Raw genomic sequence first — 19942 nt, forward strand, 5'->3', positions numbered from 1 at the left:
TTCAAAATGTGCCGAAGAATTTTCTTTCCTTTCATGTGCTTATTCCCACCTCACATTTGAGCTCTTGTTGCAGGCGGTGCTTTTATCCCTGTTGTTGTCACTTACACTTTTTTTTCTCCAGAATAACTTTTTCCCAGATCACCAAATCTCACAGAGTACCCAGAAGATCAAAGCACATTATGCATTGTAGTGCTTTCAGGTCTGTGACATCCTTCCCCAGTTTTGAAGTTGTATTTACAACTGTTTTTCAAAACCTTCATTCTTCCCCTCGCACCCAAAGTTCTGAAAAGAAAACCCCAAAAGGGAAGTCACACTTAAAGAAACTTTAATTCAAATCTCTTTCTAACTTTAATTGGCACTCTCACCACAGCAGCTAGGGTGATTAATAAGACAATTCTGTTGGAAAGATGAGTTTTGGTGCTCCCAACAACAGACAGGACCGTGCTGTTGCTGTGTGAGAGCTGGAGCAGAAAATGGATAGTCATTTCCTTTTATGGCCACGAAAGGCTGCTGTAGAGATCCAGTCTTGGTCTATAATTGAGACACTAGGGTATATTCTCTTTCTGGACAGACTCTAATGGTTAGTGCATTAAGGAGGATGATTGAAGAAAGCTACACACTTACAGTAGAGGCCACGGTAAATCAGAAAAGATGGCTTTTTGGCCAATTTGTAGATTGCGGTGGGTTCACACTGTGCAGTGCTTTAGCTCTTCCCTCTCTCTCATCTCTGGTGAGAGCACTCTTCAGCAGAGTTAAATGGCTGTAATTTTGAGGTAAAAGTGCGAACACTTTTACAAGTAATAGAGAGAAGGCTTTGGACATGTTGTCATTGCCCTCGGAAATATAGTAAATGCACTCTTAAGGCCTCGCTCAGTTGCTTTACTCTACAGTTTTGGAGGAATAGGGGCAATATTAAGACCTGGCTCAAGGTGTACAGTCCCACTTATGTAAAGCCTTACACAGCTGTCAATTAGCTGTCTTTTTCCTCCTCTTCCTTCACAGAACAGTCACACAGAATCGGAATTGTCTTTATTGCCACGTATTTGTTGGTTGTAGTTGGTACAATAAGCACAAACAAAAGTCATGAATCAAACAATACAAAAAGTATACAAAATACATAAACGGAGGAGAAACTGTTCAGACTGCGCAATTAAAAAGGTGTGCAAAAAATAAATCAAAATCAAAATGTGCATTAACAAAGTGCATTAATGAAACGCATCAAGCTCAAAAATGTCAGTGAAAGAGTGTTTGTGCACGCGTGTGTTGGCGTGTGTTTGTGTGTGTGAGGGGGTTATTGACCAGTTCAGCTGCACACGGGAAGAAACTGTTCCTGTGATGTAAGGTTTTGTTCCCGATGGACTGCAGCCTCCTGACAGAGGGGAGGGGCTCAAACTTTTTGTGTCTAGGGTGAGAGGGGCTGGCTGTAATCTTTCCTGCCCGCCTCAGGCATAGACATCTAGATTTAGACAGTATGCAATGCAATGACACTCCTTTGGCAAACATGCCTTAAAGTTTGATGGTTGACTGTTAATTAAAGATCCACTAATTCCAAAGAACAGGTTACTAAAACAACAAACACAGCCAACTGAACATTACATCCACTATTATTTCATCTTACCTGTTAAGATTGCCGTCATTGTAGTTTGCATATTTTTTTTTCCATTTCATTTTCATTTAGTCTCGGCTATTTTGTTCCAATTTAATGTAACTTTCTGTGGAACTGTAAATGAATTCAGTCGATGTGTAATTTGTTTAATTCCAAGAATAAGTGACACTGGTTAACATTACTTTGCATATAAACAGCAATTACTTCTTTTGTTCATTTGTCATTTTTTCAAATTATAATTTGGATTTCGTTTGTAGAAAATTGTAAAACATTTTGTCATGCTTTAATTTTTCCTAACCTTTTATTTGCTTTTGTGGTTGAATAATTTATAGTTTTTGTTTTGTTTTGACACAGCCTCACGATACAATGAAACACTATGTATTTATTTCCTCTCTTGGGAAACTTCAACCATTTCTTGTGAGCATCGGCTGTGTCTAGTAAAGACTAGGGGCTGTATCGAATAGTCGACTAGTTGACTTTACTGCTGCGCCATGACGGCTTTAGCAGGAAGTCGACTAGTCGCCGATCACGTGACAATAACAACATGGATGCCTCAGAGAAAAGGTGAGGAGCCCAGTGGGATATTGCTGCAAAGCAGTAGTAGTTTATTACGTGTGTGACTTCATTAAAGATGAAGCCCACTGTCTACTGTGACATACAGAATATGTAAGTCAATCGTGAGATACAACAAATGTACTATTTAATTGTCTAAAGTTATCAGACCTTTAGCTATTATACACATAAAAGGCTTCAGAGGTATACCGCATTTTTTTATCCCGACCACATTATCCTAAATTACAATGCGCTGTGAACTTCTATTAAACGCTATTGGTGGTGCCGATTCATACAGGCTATACATATCTGCAGCAGACAGTATTGTGGCTGTAGTTCCATTGTGTTCTATTATTTGACCTTGTTGCTGTGGGTGGAAGAGCGTGTTTTTTGTCACTGATGTCAGTTTATGCACCAGACGAGAGACGGGAGTTATGGTAGAGTTGAGAATTGAAGTGTCAGACTAACAGTGTTTATGGTGATATGGACTACAGCCGACAGTAGCCCGTGTTCAAGCGTCAATAAAATGGCAGAAAAGCCTCCATAGCTTCCTTCGTGTGAGACTGCAATATGTATTCATGTCAAGAAAATAGATTTGATTGTTGCAAAGCATTCTATTTTTTTAATTTTTTTTTTATGTGTGACATCATCGACTAGTTGATGTCGACTCGACTTTCACCACATATTAGTCAACTTAAAAATATCGGAAGTCGTTCACCCCTAGTAGAGACTGCCCTCTGCTTTTATTTCATGCTATTTACATTATATGAACTTACAAATAAAGATACATATTCATATAGAAATACAGACGTTAAATTTCCAAAAGTGTGTTAGCATACATTTGAGGGGCACTGACTGTGTGCGTTTGATAGCTGCCTGCCAGCAGATTATGCCAAGGTGGTTGGAGTCTTTGTTGCCAGCTATCCTGATAAAACCTTGGGATATCTTGCCACCCATGACATGTCTTCTTCCCATGCATTTAAATCTCAGAGGGAAGGGTGCCTATATGTCACTCCATGATAACTGTTGGGAATTACACAGTAATTAGTCTGTCCATTCTAAGCAAACCTTGACTGACACTGACAGCAGGAGAAGCCTGAGGAGTAAAGATACTGTGCCCACTGCCTTTTAAAGCAACCTATGTTAAACCCTCGCCTCCCGGATTTGCATAGAAATAATTATTCTAGGATTTGTTTCACTTGTATAAATCAAACGTACAGACGTAATGACATGAAGATGCATTTAAGCTGCTCTTCTGTTGTCTAATTTTCTTACCATTTTAATTGAGCAACCAGATTAGTGACACGTCAGACATGGAATATGTCGTGCTGTTTTCATTTGTGTTTGTGTAAAGGTTTACAGTATTCAGTTATACAGTACTTTAACCGTATTTTGCTAATTTATTCATATATTCTGATGCAAAGTAAATGTAAAAATAGCAGTAATCAAATCCGTTTTATTGCTGTAAAAGCGACTCCAAACAAGGTTTATATAACAGTCAGATGACAGAAATTGGTCAGTTATACTGTGTACATTGTTTTCAGAAAATGTAAGATATAGATTATTATATGGAATTACATGTATGACATATAAACCTCCCAGTATTACCCAACTTGATTGCAGAACAGATTAAGGATGACAATACTGCAAAACAAAGTCATTGTTGGTACGACATATGTCTTTGCTGGAGACACAAAAAGACACAAAATCTTTCCTTACACCTGCATTATAACGTGTTCTGAACCATTTATTTATTCTTAAATGCTCCTTTTAGAGTTTATTATGTTCCAGCAAAGATCTGCCCAATCATTTGAGTGGATGATGGTGATGGGCAGAAGAATGATTTTGCATCACGTGAGCATCCCGGAGTGAATTTGTTTACAGCTAAATGGCTCTGATTGGTTGCAGGACTATCCACTTGCATGCAGAGATACCTTTTCTTCCTCTGTATTTTGAAACACTCCCCTTAATGAAATCCTAATGGCTACGCCAGCAGAGCTGTTGGGACAAATTTGAATGCCACACAATGTAGGATGTGATGGCTCACAAGATGCTGTGAGTATGCGCTCAAAATCTGAGCATTGTTTTTGATACATATGTTCATATAAATACATGTGTGAATAAAGAGTCCAGTCAGTTCAGTATCATTTTTTCAGATCCATGCATACACTGCGGCATGGTTACACTTGTGAACACAATAGATTTGTTTGAGGCTCACCAGAGTTCAATTGCTGTGTTCTCTTGTTTGGTCTGACAATTGAACCTTTAAGTCTTGCATGAAAATGTAAGCCATCAGAAAAGTGACAAGTGTATTGGCTACTCATTTGCATTTCATCTAGCTTTGACAGAGACAGAGTCCAAGCTCCTCTTAATCACAACTGCTCGGAGACAAACGGCACTAAATGTATCTGGTCTCCACTTTGTATGCGCGATCATGCTGGAGGAAATGCAATGGGAGGATTCACTTCTGCCGTTCTTAAGCAGGGCTTTCCACACTTTCCAGACTTATAAATGAATCCCATTGACTTCCTGCACTTGTTTCACCTTCCAAAACATTGTGATATTGATTCTGTGTATCCATACACGCTGTTCTTATCACACAGGATTTTAGGCCAGTCTTCTCAAATCACACATCCGACACCTTCCCCTCATCTTTTCTCTAATTCCTTCCTTACTTCTTTTGTCAAGTTTGATGTCTTCAGCGTTGGCCCTCCGCCCTCTCAAGATAAACTGCTGCACAGCATTGTTTTATTCTGGCAGACAATTATGTCTGAAAGGCCTGGACAAAGAGATCTACTCTTCACGACAATTTCCAATACCTTTGAATCGGCCCACACTTCCCATCACCCACTGAGTGGTACAGGCTCTTGTCTGTGCACACTAAATCAAGCTCACACACACGTAACCCTGAAGCGCTTTTCATTTCTCTTTTTGTATGCTACATTTGAAACTGTCTAGGCCCTCGCTAAAGTTTATCAAGCACACACATATATACAAATACACACAGACACACGCACCACTTCAATCACTGACATAAGCCTCAAGAAAACTCAATCAGCCCAACAACAGATGACAGTACCTACATTAAACTGCCCATTAAAATCTGAGCGCATGCATCGCCTTTCTCTCTCTTTACCCCTCCTCAACTGTCCTCAAATTCTTTTTATTGACAAACCACACCTTGTAGACCTTGGAGGTTTTTAAACACGTTAGAAAAGGTCATGACATTCAGAAATGGCATTCTCTTTGGGGAAATGGCCTGGATGCCTGGCCGTTAAATAAGGTTAGTTCTATCAGCTCGATTTCTAAGCGTCTTCAGCATCTCTTAAAAGTGGCCACCCATCCACCAAAACTAAAGGCTTTATGTGCGAGCTGGACAGGTATCACATTTTATTATTGCAGAGAACAAAACATGCTCTCACACATATATGCAAATACTATACTGTATAACCACTTATATACCACTTTACACAGTTTATTGGTGGTTGGGTGCATATGGATGGATGCATTAGTGGTGGATTGCCGGGGGGGTTGATGTTAATAGTTAATGACACATTTCTTCGTGCACACACGTGCGCACACAGAGTTGTGCTTGCTGGAGAAAAACGACCCTCCTGCAAGCACAAACTCTTTTATGGATCCTGCCCAGCTCGCTGCTATCTCAGTTCCCCACTCTCCTCCTCAGTTCCTCATACAACAGAGGAATTGAAATGCAAGTGCTTAAGGGTAAAGCCTCGAAGGCCCCAAACAGAAACCGTTAACCCTTTAGTATTCCCCTGGCCTTGCAGCTGATGAGTTATTCAAGGCCTTTGACAAGGATCCACCCTCTTTATATTCACTAATGATGAGGAAAGGTCAATGAACGCGGCAAGATGCCTTTGGCAAAATAATCTGGGGGTTCGTTGCACCATGGTTGTAACCTCTGAAGTGATAAACGGCCCTTTTTTATCCAAGTCCTCCCGTCGTGCTGTATTACAGTAATGTGTTTGAAACAATCAATGGGCTGAGCTACTCACAAGGCTGAGTCCTGTCACCACTGACACAGTTAATTAGGACTGAAGAATCCCAGGCGCCTTTGTCTGAGCACATTCAAAAGGAGACGGGCAGATTAGACTATTTTGCTTTACATTTGTTATTCCTAATACCATCTAGCATGCGTAGATCTTAGTGATGGTGGGTGGCTCCTGGTGGGCAATCGTACAAGAGATCAGAATCAGATGAATAGTCCCAGCTTCTAAGGGTTGTTTATTTGCCTGTCGCTAGTGTCTTGCTTTGTTTGTTTACATCTGGATGATTAGTGTTAATTTTCACATGACAGTAAAAGTATTTTTTTGCCTCAGAATTCTGAACTAGCAGAGAGGAGGCAAAGCGATGTATTTACCAAGATGGTACTGTGTTCGTTGATCATCTTTTCAAGTAAAGATTGACACTCATGGCAGATTCTAACCTAATTGTTTTCCTTTTTTGAAAAGAGCAGAGTACAATACAGTCACTGCACAGGATGCCATGTTCTCTAATACTTAGAAGGCCCTGGCTGACCGGTTAAAATGATAAACATTGCTGCTGGCAGGTCATATTATATGTCACTAATAAAAATGAATTTTCTGAGTAAGTTCATAACAGGATTTCATTAAATTTGTCTGTTCTCTGACTAAACTGCTCCTGGAAGCCCTTAAAAAAGTTTGGTAATATATAACCCAGAGAGTAGACTTGAGTGTTTTTACAGTTCCAACAACTTACTTCAAGTCACATGTCTATTTTTGTTGTCTGAAAAACTCCAAATGGTTAGACACACTTGGACACTTACTACAAGTACAATAAATTAGAATTAGTCATGTGAAATAGTCACTTTGAGAAAATGTACTGTTTACTACTTTTTGAGTAAGGATAATAAAGTTGCAGTGCCTAACATTTTTAAATATTAAAATACTATAGATTTATAAAAATAAGAAAAATATTTTATCTTCAGTAGGAACTCAAGCTGGAGCCAAATGTCACATACAGTCTGTGGAAGTTAGAAAGAACTGAGATCCAAATGTGATGCATTATTTCCAGCTGTGTCTTGTATAACTGGTTATACAAAACAGCATCAAGATTGGAGGAGTAGGTGAGGAGTAGGGGAAAAGCTGCATGTAGGGCTGTGGTTTGACAAATTAAATTTTAAGGTGAAAAATTATTCATTTACAGTGTAGCAGTATCCGAGAGTGCTGTCAGGAGTCATGTAAAGAGAGCATGTTTGAATTGATTGTTTTTTTTTTTTTTTAGCTGGCACAATCTGGGGTGGAACGGTCTGCAATTAAATCCCATTCAACGAATTTGCATGATTGTGTTATTGCTTTGACATCATATTTGTCAGGCTTGGATATATTTTTAGCATGCCGTGCTTGGATAGGATCACAAACTTACTTGGAAACAGTGCTTTAACACTGCAGGTGCAGCTCAAATTACTTTTTGGTTCACTCTTCTCTTTCCGCATTATACAGGAACAAATTATCAGTGATAGAGGGACTGTGTAATTGGATTCTGGGTCGTATTAACCAGTAAAACTGCAGTTTTGAAACTATTGTTGAAACTTTCATCATTATTTTCTAGACACATGACATCAGCTCCTTTGATATGACCACTCTGTAACCCTTTACATTCTGCCGTAATTGCCTTTAATAGTATGAATGCAATATAATTGAAGTGACATTTCCCATACTCACATTCACTGTCATGAGAGCAATGAGTCAACTTGATGATGGATACTGTATGTAAATGTGAATCCATCAGCTCGTTTTTCAGCGACCGTGGGGAGATGTGTGTGTTTTACCACATGTATTGATATTTGCTGCTCCTGGAACTCAGCTGAGTTGAACCAGGGGTCAATCCACCGGTCCAATTTGTCGGTAAACGCAGGCTCATTCCCCTCAGTGATTCAAGTCGATAATGTTTGACCTCATACGAAAAACAGCAACATAAAGGCGGAGCGAGTGGTACTCACAGACTTGGGAGCTGCAGTCACCGAGCGTAGTCACACATCAAAGGGAAAAGAGCATGTGTCACCATCATTGTTTCTGGTATTTATGCAGCCATGAAAGTTGCACATCGATAGTGTCAGTGTGGCAGAGAGGATAAGCCTACAGAGGAAAGGCTAAAGTGGATTTGGAATAGAGAGGCTGTTTGTGGAGGCGCAGATAAGGTCTTTTTTGGGGATCTGACATGTTTCAGCCTTTTATTCATACAGCCTAAACATTCAAGAGTGTTGCGCAGTTTATTGTCAGTACACACAACTCTGCAGAGCCAAATAGTAGTTCAAAACACTCATGGCAAATTGGATGTAACTTTCAAAGGCAGTGATTGTTTTTATTTCTACAATTTAGAGTGCCTCAGACCACCTCGACTTGTCTGCTTATAAACTGTTTAGATTTTCTGAAATTGCAGCTAGACCTTTGAGGTATAGTAATACTTGTGTATTGACATTTAATGCTACTAAGTACTTCTGTTCCACTGGATTTCAGAGTGAAAGTGTGTATATGGTAGTTATAGTTAGTTCACAGAAATGTTGTTCATAAAAAATATACATGAAAGCCAAAATGACATGCTATACAGCATTTTTGGCTTAACAACTTACAACAAACTTCTGTGAGTGCTGCGTTTTTATTATTGTAGAGTACAGAACATTCTCTCACACATATACGTATGCAAACACACATACTATATAACCTCTTATATACCACTTTACAGAGTTTAGTGGTGGTTGTGTGCATATGGATGGATGCATAAGTGGTGGATTGCTGGAGGGGTTGATGTTAATAGTTAATGACACATTGACACAAAGTCACAACATTTATCAAATGCAACAGTATTAACTCACATGATAGTCGCTTTCAACTTAAAAATGCTTGGTGTTCATGTTGAAGTATCTTACTTTTGGATTAAGTAAATATCTCTAAAACCTGACATACCAGATTGCCTGTATATAAAGATTTACAAACCCTCCATGACGGCAGCCATAGGATTCCTGTAGAGTGCTTTCTAAGCTCAGTGTGTGCAACACCATCCGTCACCATCTTGGCGGTGCCTGACTCGCTGCTAGTTCAAAAATGGTCAAACACATGGACCGTAGAGCTGAGGTGGGCAGATGATGCCGTGTCGCTCCAAGCGGCCACACACTAAATAATGCAAAGCAAGTCTTGACATAATTTGAAAGGGTTTAAAAGAGTTTTACCTTATTATAGTTGACAAGACAGGAGAAACTGGCTATCGAGACAAAAACCTTTTAACATTTCTTTTTTTAAGCATTTTAACAGGGTTGCCTGTGGGGACTGACTCAGAGCCTTATATGCCTATTCAGGGAACTGCAGTTTTTGGCAGTCTTGTCTTGTCTTGTCTTTATTTTTTTTAAATCTGCACCTACACATAACCATTAGAGAAGCCATCTGCTTGTCACCATCTATTGCTAAACAACAATCTAGCAGGCAAGCAGTTTAGATAGCTTTGTAGCTAACATGTCGGCAGACAATTCTTGCCATCTTTTTAGTGGCTTAGCCATACCAGTAGTTCCTCACAGGATGCTGAATAGTCAGCAAATCTGTAGGTCTGTGACAATTTTCATAGGCTGAAGCCTGATAAGAGGGTTTGCCCTGAAATTTAAGAAACTCCAGATGCTTCACAAAGTACATTTCAATATGCAACATTTTTACCTGTAGTATTTAACATTAGGACATTCCTGCTTTTACTTACGTAAAGGATCTAAATGTCACCCATTGTAAGTGCAGTTTTTAACTTTTAGCTTGAGGATGTTATCTGCTGCCATCTACCGTATCATGTGCTGTATTTCCTCACTGTCTGCATTAAGACCTACTCATCCTTCACGTTTCCTTTTTCTAATCTCCAGTGAGCTCTCGGAAATGTCGAAATAAGATCATCACTGTGACACACGTCAAATTCACTCTGAATTTCTGCCTTAAATATGGCCCTCACATTAACCACAGCTGACATTAGTGACTTAGTTTTTAGCCTTTTTAGTGCAGCCCATCTCCAGGACGACAGACGGAGGCTATTAAGAATTAATTAACGGCCTCGCAATTAGTTTTCTAGTTTCAGTGGAAAAGGGATTCATTCTCATTCTACACTGCAAACTCCCAAAGCTATGAGTGTCAAGAGGGTCATGTAAGCAGTACTGGAGCTTTATTTTGTTTTCTTAGTTTCATCGACCACAAGGCTGCTGTAAACTTTGTGGCAGGAGATGCTGGGATGTTGTGAATACTTAAATCTAGTTCTGAGACCTTGAACTGTTAACTCCTTAAAAGATCCCTCAGTGTGTGAATTAGAAAAGGAACATACCGACACTAGACTGAGTTTACTGTTGTATGTTGTATGTGTGCATGCAGTGCCAGTGCAGTCTCAAACTGCTGTATAAAATACCCCTCTCAATCAATGGTGCTCACTTCAGGACACCATAGCTTTTATCTGAACCTCCCGCAGGCGCTCCAAAACAAGGTGGGGAGTAGAGACTGAAATGCATTCACTGCCTCAGGTTCTTTCTCGCCGTAATAAAGGGATATTTCATGTGTGACACTCACACAGCCTGTCGGCGTACACTATCTAAAGCAAACTTTGAGCTAGCAATAATTAACGGAAACATATGGCGTGTGCCTCCATTGAATTCTGCCTGTCGTCCACTCAGCCTCAGCTAGAAATAATCCATTGCACATGCTAATCACTTGGCAATTGATTTGGGCTTTTTTTGGTCCAACAATTTCTGTAAACCACAGAATTGATCTGAGAGAAAATCAATTAACAGCCCTGGGTAGGTAAATATGAGCAAAAAATATAGATCGTTCTGCATACAGTATGACCATCTGAGCAAATTCTGACTGCGGCTCGTGTGCAGAGATGCTTGGTATGATCAAATTCCTGTCAGGTTCGACTAGCCCCAGGTGAGCTGTGATAACCAGACAGTTTGCAGTGATAAAGTTATCTTAGATCGATCAAGAAAATGCACTTAACCCTCTACATTCAGTCCTGCTGTTTTATCAGTAACATAATGGAAATTGATAAAGGAGAGCTGTCTTATCATAATCCCACATACATAACAGTGGGGAATTGCTATTTTAGGAGGCTAGAGTTGAAGGAGATGGGCAGAAATGAACAGGCAGGTTGCCTCCTGGTTGGAGATCAGATGCTATCAGGCTGTATTGATAAGGAAGGCAGCTCATGGAGATGCAAAGAGCAGCAGTTAGTTGTGAGACGTTCCTCATAACTGGCCAGATTGTTGCTGTCATCACAAGGGGTGCTGGAGCTAAGCAGCGCCTGATTCAGCGAAATCCTTGGGCCTGCAGCAGGACATGCACTGAAATAAAAGCCTGATAAGCATAAAAAGTGAGGGTGAAACAGGGGCACAGGGAATTATTAGAGAGTGGGAGTGAGAGACTCAAATATGTAAGGGAGATTATCATAGAGACAATGAGCGGAAGAGAGAGAGAGAAGTGTGCTGCCTGAACTCAGCACATGCTGACGCCATTTGTTTGTGTCCCTGTGCATTTTATTAAGCCTCTAACATTAAACAGATTTAGCGGGAGCAGCCAAAGTCATGGAATAATTATGTTTTTGAAAATGCTTTGATTAAAAATGCTTGCTTAAACTATCAATTCACACTGCACTGCATCTTTTTTATTTTTATTTTTTATTTTTTTAAATTTTATTCCCGAACATGCTGATGTGAGTTTACCCTCTAGATTAAGAAAGGAAACCTACAAAGAAAAATTCATGAAACATTTTAAAAATGGAGATTTATCCATCAGCCATGCATATAAAGTACATCATTTGCAAGCTCATTGATTTCCTGCATAAAGCGTGTCCTTGAATTGATAGGTGTAATAAACATACATCGAGGTCACTCTGAATCTTGAATTTTCTCAAATAACTGAGTCATTTCAAATAAGAGGAATTCACATTCACTGTAGGAGGAGGAGAGGGAAACTATTCGGGGGAGAAGTCGATCAATAAAACAGAGGAACAGTATCGATGTGGAGAACGCCGGAAATGTCTCCTCTGTCAGGATTCCTTCCTCCAGCTCACGCTGTGCTGAGGGCTCTCTTAAGTGTCCAGATACCCAACAGAGGTGTTGATTAAGTCAAGCTGAAGGCCAAAGCCCGCCTGCAATCGAGAGCCCCCAGCTCACTCACTGAGCTATCAGGTGACCTGTCTCTTGCTCATTCACTCTCCAGTGAGATACTGATGCTGAGAGGAGCTATTAGAGCCAGCTCCAAAAAAGCATTCTGCTGGGTGTTGATAACCGGTAGGTACCAGGATGTGGAGAGAGGGGGGAGAGGGGTGAGGATACGGCAGTTCTGGGAGGCGGAGGAAGGTAAATGATCTCTGAAGGCCATCTTATTAATGGAGGCTTTTCATTACCAGCACTAATGTAAATGATTGGTGAAGCTAATGAGCATGAAGGTTTGTGTGAACGAGGGGTCTGTGGAGCAGCAGTGTGTTGAGCATAGCGGGAGACAGAGGTGATGAGTTTTGAACATCATATCTGGTCATGATGAACATTTTGCTTGTACAGGAACAGAAGGAAATGAGAGATGAATGGATGAATGAGCTGATGGGTCTGCAAGTCAATTGTGCACCAGCTCAGTATGGCAGCCTACTAAAGGCAGGAGAGTACGAGATGAATGGTGAAAGGGACCAGAGTATTTCACTGTCAGTGGACCGAAGTGAGGTAAGGCATGGAAAATATCTTGATCGCCTTCTATTAGGCTGGCACACGCTGTGTGTTATCACTTAGAAGATGATAAAGCTAAGCAGATTCTTTGAAGGTGTGGCACTCTCTCACCACATGTCATGACCGTCACTTGATATTCCATTTATACTCTTTAACTGGCACGGAGCCTGGAAGAAACTGCCTTTAGTGTTGGCTGTGCTGTGTTAAAGACACCCTTGGTGGCTGCTGTGAACCTTGCATGTAGAGAGATTCATGCCGATTTACAGCGTAGAATGTACAGGATCAATTCTGGCTCAGGAGAGTCTCATGTGGGCACTCCCAAGGGTCTGTGGAGGGAGGACCAGAGGCCACTGATTGATGGTCAAGGACACTGAACCCATCCCCCACCTCTGCTCGGTAGAGCCCATCTCTGACGCCGTGCCCTCGGGGGGATTAGGATGATGCCTGGCTAGCTGCCGTTTGTGTGCCACTAGTGACAACCTACTTAGAGGATATGACCAACACACTCAACACACACACATATATATATATTTATATATGGAGACTACATGAAGCTTATGGCAAGCCTACCAGAGGACTGAGTATTTCTGAATGGAGTGCCAGTGTGTGATGTTTCAAGGGTTGAAAAGAGGAAGGGAAAATAGCTCATACTGTTACTTAATATTGATATCCCACTGAATTACAGTGCAGTGCAACACTCGAGATGGTACTCAATACAAAGCCTGCATTGAGTGGCTCTGTTGCATATTTCAGTATGATTCATTATCTGTGTCAACAGTGACTGAGGTTCAGGGCCTTAGCATTTGTTGTGCATATGATATATGGGTGACAAAACTGCTGTCGATGGAGATTTGGGATAAGGGGGAGGACAGAACAACGGGAAAGTGTGCGGGGCTCATATTCCAGAACACAATTTAAAGGTAATGGCTGCAGTTCAGAAACAGATGAGAGAACTGGGGACTGTTATATTCATATGACTTTGGCTAGTGCTGGGAAGGCTTTAGTTTTTCATTACAATACTGTTGCAAAAACAGTAATTTCAAGCGTATCGCTTTCATCTCCACTTATCTCCTCTGTTTCTCTCCCCTTTGCAGCACTGCTTGTCTGCCCAGCATTTGCGCATCTTGACACTGTTGGTTTCTCAATGATATATTGTCAGCGATTCTGGTACTTCATTGTAGCTTGCCGCTAATGTACATAGCAATTAAATTCAAACCCCAGAGAGGTAAAGCTCAGTGAGCGCCCCCCTCTCCTGTCCGCTGCTGCTGCAGCTTCACTATTGCACCCCCTTTCAATCACTGTCTTTTTCCCAGCTCTCACTTCCTTTGATTCACCGTTCCTCTGCCCGTATCTGTCTTTCTTTTGCACTTGCTTTCCGTCTGTCTCTTTTCCTTTCTATTCCCTTCATGTTAATAAGCAGAGTAATGGTGTTGCAGGCAGCTCCTGGTTGGGGAGTTAATTAAAATGGCAAGTTACAGCCCACACAGTCAAAACAATGGAGGGCCCTGCTTTTCACAGTGACATATTAAACAAGCCCAAAATCAAACGCTGTGAGGAGGCAGGAACCCAGAAAAACAAGCTGTACCCCAGCCCCACTTAACACATCCCCACCTGAAGTACTGAGGGGTTTATTGTTATGCACTTTAACCAAGCCAACATTAGGCATAGCAGAGATCTAGTAATTACTTTGTGAGATCCTTGAACTGCTGCATGAAAAGCAGTTTTACACTAGATATTATTGTGATTAGAGCAGCTGCTACTGAGCCAGAAACTACCCTGACACTGGTCAAACGTGAAACTGAAAGAGGGGAATACTGACATCTGCCTATTCTTCACCCACCGCCTCACACACACTCACACACAACACAAACACAACACCCTAAATGATTTCACTAACGTGGCTAGCACAGAGCAACGCACTCAAGCTCAGGCAACAGTGGGCCGGCTGAGCAGGACAGGAGCTGTTGCCATGGTTACCATTTCTCGGCTCGCTCTCACAGCCCAGGAAAACTGTGTCATTATCCTGTACTTTGGATAGAAGGAGAGAGCGAGAGAGGGGGGGAATACAAAGAGAGAGAATGAGGTAGAAAGGGGAGACAAAGACAGAAGGGCGGAGACAAGAAGAGAAATAAGAGAGGGTCTACGGTTCACACAGGTCAGTCGCGCATCTAACACATACATCACCAAAATAAGCACCTATTTGTGCTCCTCCATTCACTATTCCTCCCCTCTTTTCCCCCCTTTCCATCTGTCAGACGAGCTATAGTTTTCACCGTAATAGGTAAACAACTTCAGTGCTGACAAATAATACTTGAAAATATCAGGTAAAAGCCGAGCTGTGTTAGGTGATAATGGGATGTGTTTTTCTCTCTCTCCATGGCACCTCATGTGAAAATTGTCACCAACAAGCTATTATGTTGGTAAAAAAAAAAAAAGATCAATCTCTGCATCATTGTGTTTATTTTAACACACCGGCAGTCATATGCAACACTAATGACAAGCAGCTCAGGTGCTTATTGAAAAACACAAAGTCGACAACAACAGTAGCTCAGCAGGGGATAAATCGTCAGCTGCAAAACGTCAAACTATAACACCACTTCTAATCTTAGAAACAAAGAAAATACTTAATTTGTCCATGACTGCATCTGTGTGCCTGCACAGTATGTGTGGCTATGTCGATGTTGTCGCTTGGTGTGCAACGTGAGGTCCACATCAGAGGAGTTGCATTGTGAACTAATTACATGGCCGTGTAAATAGCGGCACCCTGCTGATATGGACCATGCACCACATGATTTCCCCTGGTAGAGCAGAGCCTGTTTTCACTGCCTTGCTGCGCTGTGTGTGCGCAGGCATGCATGCGACCTGTACATGCAGGTATATGTGCGTGCACCCTGATGCAGTGCGTGTTTTGTAACTTGTCAGGTGAGCTTTATTGAGCTACAAGCTAAAAGAGTGCGATGAGGAGGGAGAGTAGCCCCTCCAAATGAAAGGCTGCCCTCTATCTCTCTGCCTGCCCCACGCAGCTCTCCAGAGAGACCAGTTCATATTACTGTGGCTGTCCGCTGGTCTGAGAAACACAAACAGCACAAAAGTAGCCCTCATCTATCCTCCTCTGTACTGAAGGCTTTTTTGGACCACTAATATGAAAGAGGGGAAAGGGGGTATAAGTGTTTTGACATCCAACTTAAAATAGATGAACTGGAAGAAAAGGTATTTTTGACACAGGTTTTTTCAGTTACTCCTGCCGATTAAACCCAGAGTCAGGTTAAATTTGGGTGGAGCAACATTTTTCACAGGAACACAGGGTGTGTGTGGGGGGGGGGGTTGTTGTGTGCGTGTGTGTGCGTGTGTGCGCGCGCGTGTGTGTAAGGGATGAGAATTGCATCAGTAATGCAAGAACAGAAAGTTGTAACTGTGAAAAACAGTTTCTCAGTTTACATATCACCAACAGAGCCGTCTCTATTCAGGCCTGAAGGGCCAACCAATCAGTCAATCAGAGTTTGATAAGGGTTCAGATTTGTAACGACAAGTGCTGTTTGTCAGATCACATGCTTCCATACTTACTATTTTGAGTTCAACATGTTCTCACATGACATGTACAGCAACATGCAGTGCACAGTGATTACCTAGATGGTGTACTCATGACACTCAAAAAGATGAGTGCAAAATGATGGGACACTTATCACCCTGAATGGTCGCCATCTTAGCTTTTTAACCGAAGCTGAGAGACTACCAGCCACTTTCACTTGTTTATCGGGTTGATTTACCGGGAAATTAAGATGGAGCACAACAAATTTAGGATTTAGTTTGTGCCAAACAAAACTGTCCACTTTTGGAGTAAATGTCCCTTTGGGATTACACTTTGGCTGTTCTAAACTATTACAGAACCATAGCACAACATACTTACCCTTACCTTTACCAAGACTGATGCTTATAAAGGGAAGCATGTTGTATGTTATGGGCATTTAGCCAAGCTTCTTCAGGTTTAGAGGGTACGCTGAATGTGTATTTGGATACACGATTAGCATACCCATACATACCTATTACACATTACACATACGTTATTGAATGAGTTTGATCATTATTGTAGTGAAATTTTCAAATATAATCATAAAAGAAATGTAGTTCTTCAGTACCCATTTGTTGTTTTTGAATTTGCCTTTAATTGATTTGATTTGTGACTTGTTTTTTTTTTTATATATATACACAATCTCGCCGCCTTTCAGATTTACCTGGTGAGCCTTTGTCAGGTGGCCTGACCTCTCTAGGTTGGGCTGTTGAAAGACTATCAAATCAAATTGCCGTACTTGTTCCTTCGAACAAGTACTTCTGTTTTTGATGCTTTAAGTGCATTTAGCTAAAATACATTCATCATTACAGGATCTTAAATGCAAGACCTTTAGTTGTCAGGTATTGCGACTTCCCTAAATCAGGGGTGTCAAACTCATTTTAGTTCAGGGGCCACATACAGCTCAATGTGATCTAACGACAACTCCAAATGTTCCTTTTGTTTTAGTGCAAAGAAGTATAAGTACATCATGAAAAATGTATTGCTGTCTGCCGTTTAGTTTTGGATGTTGTGTTCTGTTCGGTATTCTTACTAAAACAGTGGATAAATTAGGAATAGCAGTTACTTTTGTAGCACTCTGTTGTCTTATTTTACAGGAGGGTCAAAGCTATTCTGAGTAATCACTCTTTGCATGGGAGGTGAATGGATGACAGGTCTACTAAAGTATTAAATTTGGGATATGTGTATCGCAGCAGTCAGAATGTATGACTCATACATTCAGAGAGACCTGGTTAGCTTCATATACAGCTATGCTGCCATGAGAGCTCAGCATCCCATACGTTAACAAAACCACTGCAGCCCCATAGGTCCCTACTTGTTACCAGGAAATACATTATCACAATGGTACTTCTAGAAGCACACATAACATTTATTTTTCACCAGGTGGCCCCCACCTTTAAATTCAATATCAATTAAGTCCATCAATTAAGTAAATTGGTCTATGGTGCCAAACTGTTGGAGCATGCGCATGTTGGGGCTCATTTGAATCCCGTTCACAGTGTCTTAACAGTACTCACAGTTCCTGGGATGCAGAGTGCTGTTAGATATATAGTTTGGCAAAACTCTCCTTCAGCAGTGTCCCGTCACTGTGATGTAGAAACTTGTCCCCAGGCTCCATCCACGTTCATCAGCATCCAGTATGTTCTCAGCAGCTTGGTGCAGAAAGTGTCTCCCAAACATAAGTCTCTCATACTGCTAGCACGAGGAGCTAGCTAGCAACAGTCCACAGTGTGGTCAGAGTTTAGCATCAGTTAAGTAGAATTCCCGATGGAAAGGGCTCCCGCTGAGCGTCCAGTCTCTCCAGCAAACAAATATACCAAGTCATGCAGGCAGGCACGTAACTAAATCACACCAACTTAAAACGCTACCGAACTAAGTTTTAGCGGTGACTTTCTTTCCGTCTCTTTCCTCTCGGTCTGACACACCTGGAACCCCAGTAGGTTAATTTGAACATCACTAATTGGCTAATCAAACAGATTGACACCTGTCCATACTATTTACAACAAAAGACTACGGTGCGTTCAGGGACCAGGTTGAACATAGGACATTCCATATACTTAGTAAACCTTCTCAAATACTAGTGGTCTTCTAAGTGGTCTTCTATGTAATTTCTGCATTTTGCACTTTGCAAGTTCATGCTGCGGGCCAGATTAGATACTCTGGAGGGCCGGTTTTGGTCCGCGGGCCATATGTTTGACACCCCTGCTCTAAATAAAGGATCAGAACAATCTTCCACCTCTGCTCAGAACATACAGTACAATAGCATCAGTGTTGTGAAGTACCCTGCAAAGTTTCCCTTACCAGCTCAAATCAGCATCAGTTGTATAGTAATTGCCATTTTTACAGTCACATTTGGAAGCACCACACCAAGCTGACTGCAGGTTTGTCAAGGGTGGGTGCGGCAGAGTGAAAGTGCAATCACAACTAATCAGAGCTTCTCTTGTTTCCTGCCCACAGCGCCCAACACTGCACCCTATGGGAGCACGGGAAGCGCGCACATCCCGCTGGCCTGCCGATACCTGGTCCTGACTCTTTCCTCCTTCATCAGCGTGTACTAGCAGAGGCCAGCCCAGACACAATGACTGTCAAGAGCATTTATGAATCCTTTTTGACATTGCTGATGGCTGGAATCCAATCTGGTACAGTTTGTTGAAAAGCCGTGGTGGGGAAATAATCAGCGTTACTTTGTGTGGGGAAATAGTTTTGTTTTTTGTTTATTTTTTTTCCCTTTGCTTTTTGGTGAAGTTTCTGTCATGTAAATACTATGATGTTTTTTATTATTATTATTTCCTCTCTCTTATATTTTCTTTTCTGATTGATTGACCACCTTGTGAATTGGTGCCCCCTCCCCCGCCCCCCACACCACCACCAATCATATCAACAGCTCCCAAATGAGTTACTTTCATGCCTCCTTTTCCGACAAGAGGCGACGGCGCATAATTGACATTTTCCATTTCTGTTTTTGTACATGGCTAAATAGAAGCAACTGTGCCAAGTCTCCCAGTACACAGAATTATCTTACCAATGTTGTATTGAATGTATTATGGGCTGTTGAAGAAAGAAAAGACGTTTAGATTTGTAACAATACAAATTCTGATTATGGAGTGTGATTAGAAAAACACTAGATAAAAAATATAGAAAAAAAACTAAAGAAGAAAAAAGGCAGGGCTGTTTCAGGACCTGTATTGTCATGATTACTCAATAGATGGATGAACCGTGTTGAAGGTGTACTTCGTTGTTCGTTCGTTCTGAAATGGGTCCTTCAGTTACTATGCCTGCCTAACAGCTTTGATCAGGCAGCAGTCAAAGTAGCAAAATATACTGTATCGTGTCTTTATATTTTAATAGAGTGTAGGCTTTTGTTTTCAAGTGGGACCAGCTTTTCTCATTCGACCAAGAACATTAACACAAATCATGACTTTGTACAGTATGAAGGGAGGAACATCGCTGCCCTATGTTTACATTCTTCTTGAAAATATAAATAATACGGTATATTCTCCAT

The 19942-nt window shown here is 41.2% G+C and overlaps 1 protein-coding gene across 2 annotated transcripts in view; it reads left to right on the top strand.

Annotated features, from left to right (window-relative positions):
• The window catches only part of negr1 (neuronal growth regulator 1), a 134043-nt gene extending 114931 nt beyond the window's left edge, over nucleotides 1–19112 (top strand). For both annotated transcript variants that reach the window (XM_084548144.1, XM_084548145.1), the window contains one exon: nucleotides 18898–19112. In XM_084548144.1, coding sequence (XP_084404270.1) covers nucleotides 18898–18998 — 101 coding nt within the window. In that variant the 3' untranslated portion in view covers nucleotides 18999–19112. The remainder of the gene's footprint in view (nucleotides 1–18897) is intronic.
• The last annotated feature ends 830 nt before the right edge of the window (nucleotides 19113–19942 follow it).

Source organism: Chelon labrosus (assembly GCF_963514085.1).
Source record: "Chelon labrosus genome assembly, chromosome: 7".
In the NCBI taxonomy this organism is placed as follows: Eukaryota; Metazoa; Chordata; class Actinopteri; order Mugiliformes; family Mugilidae; genus Chelon; species Chelon labrosus.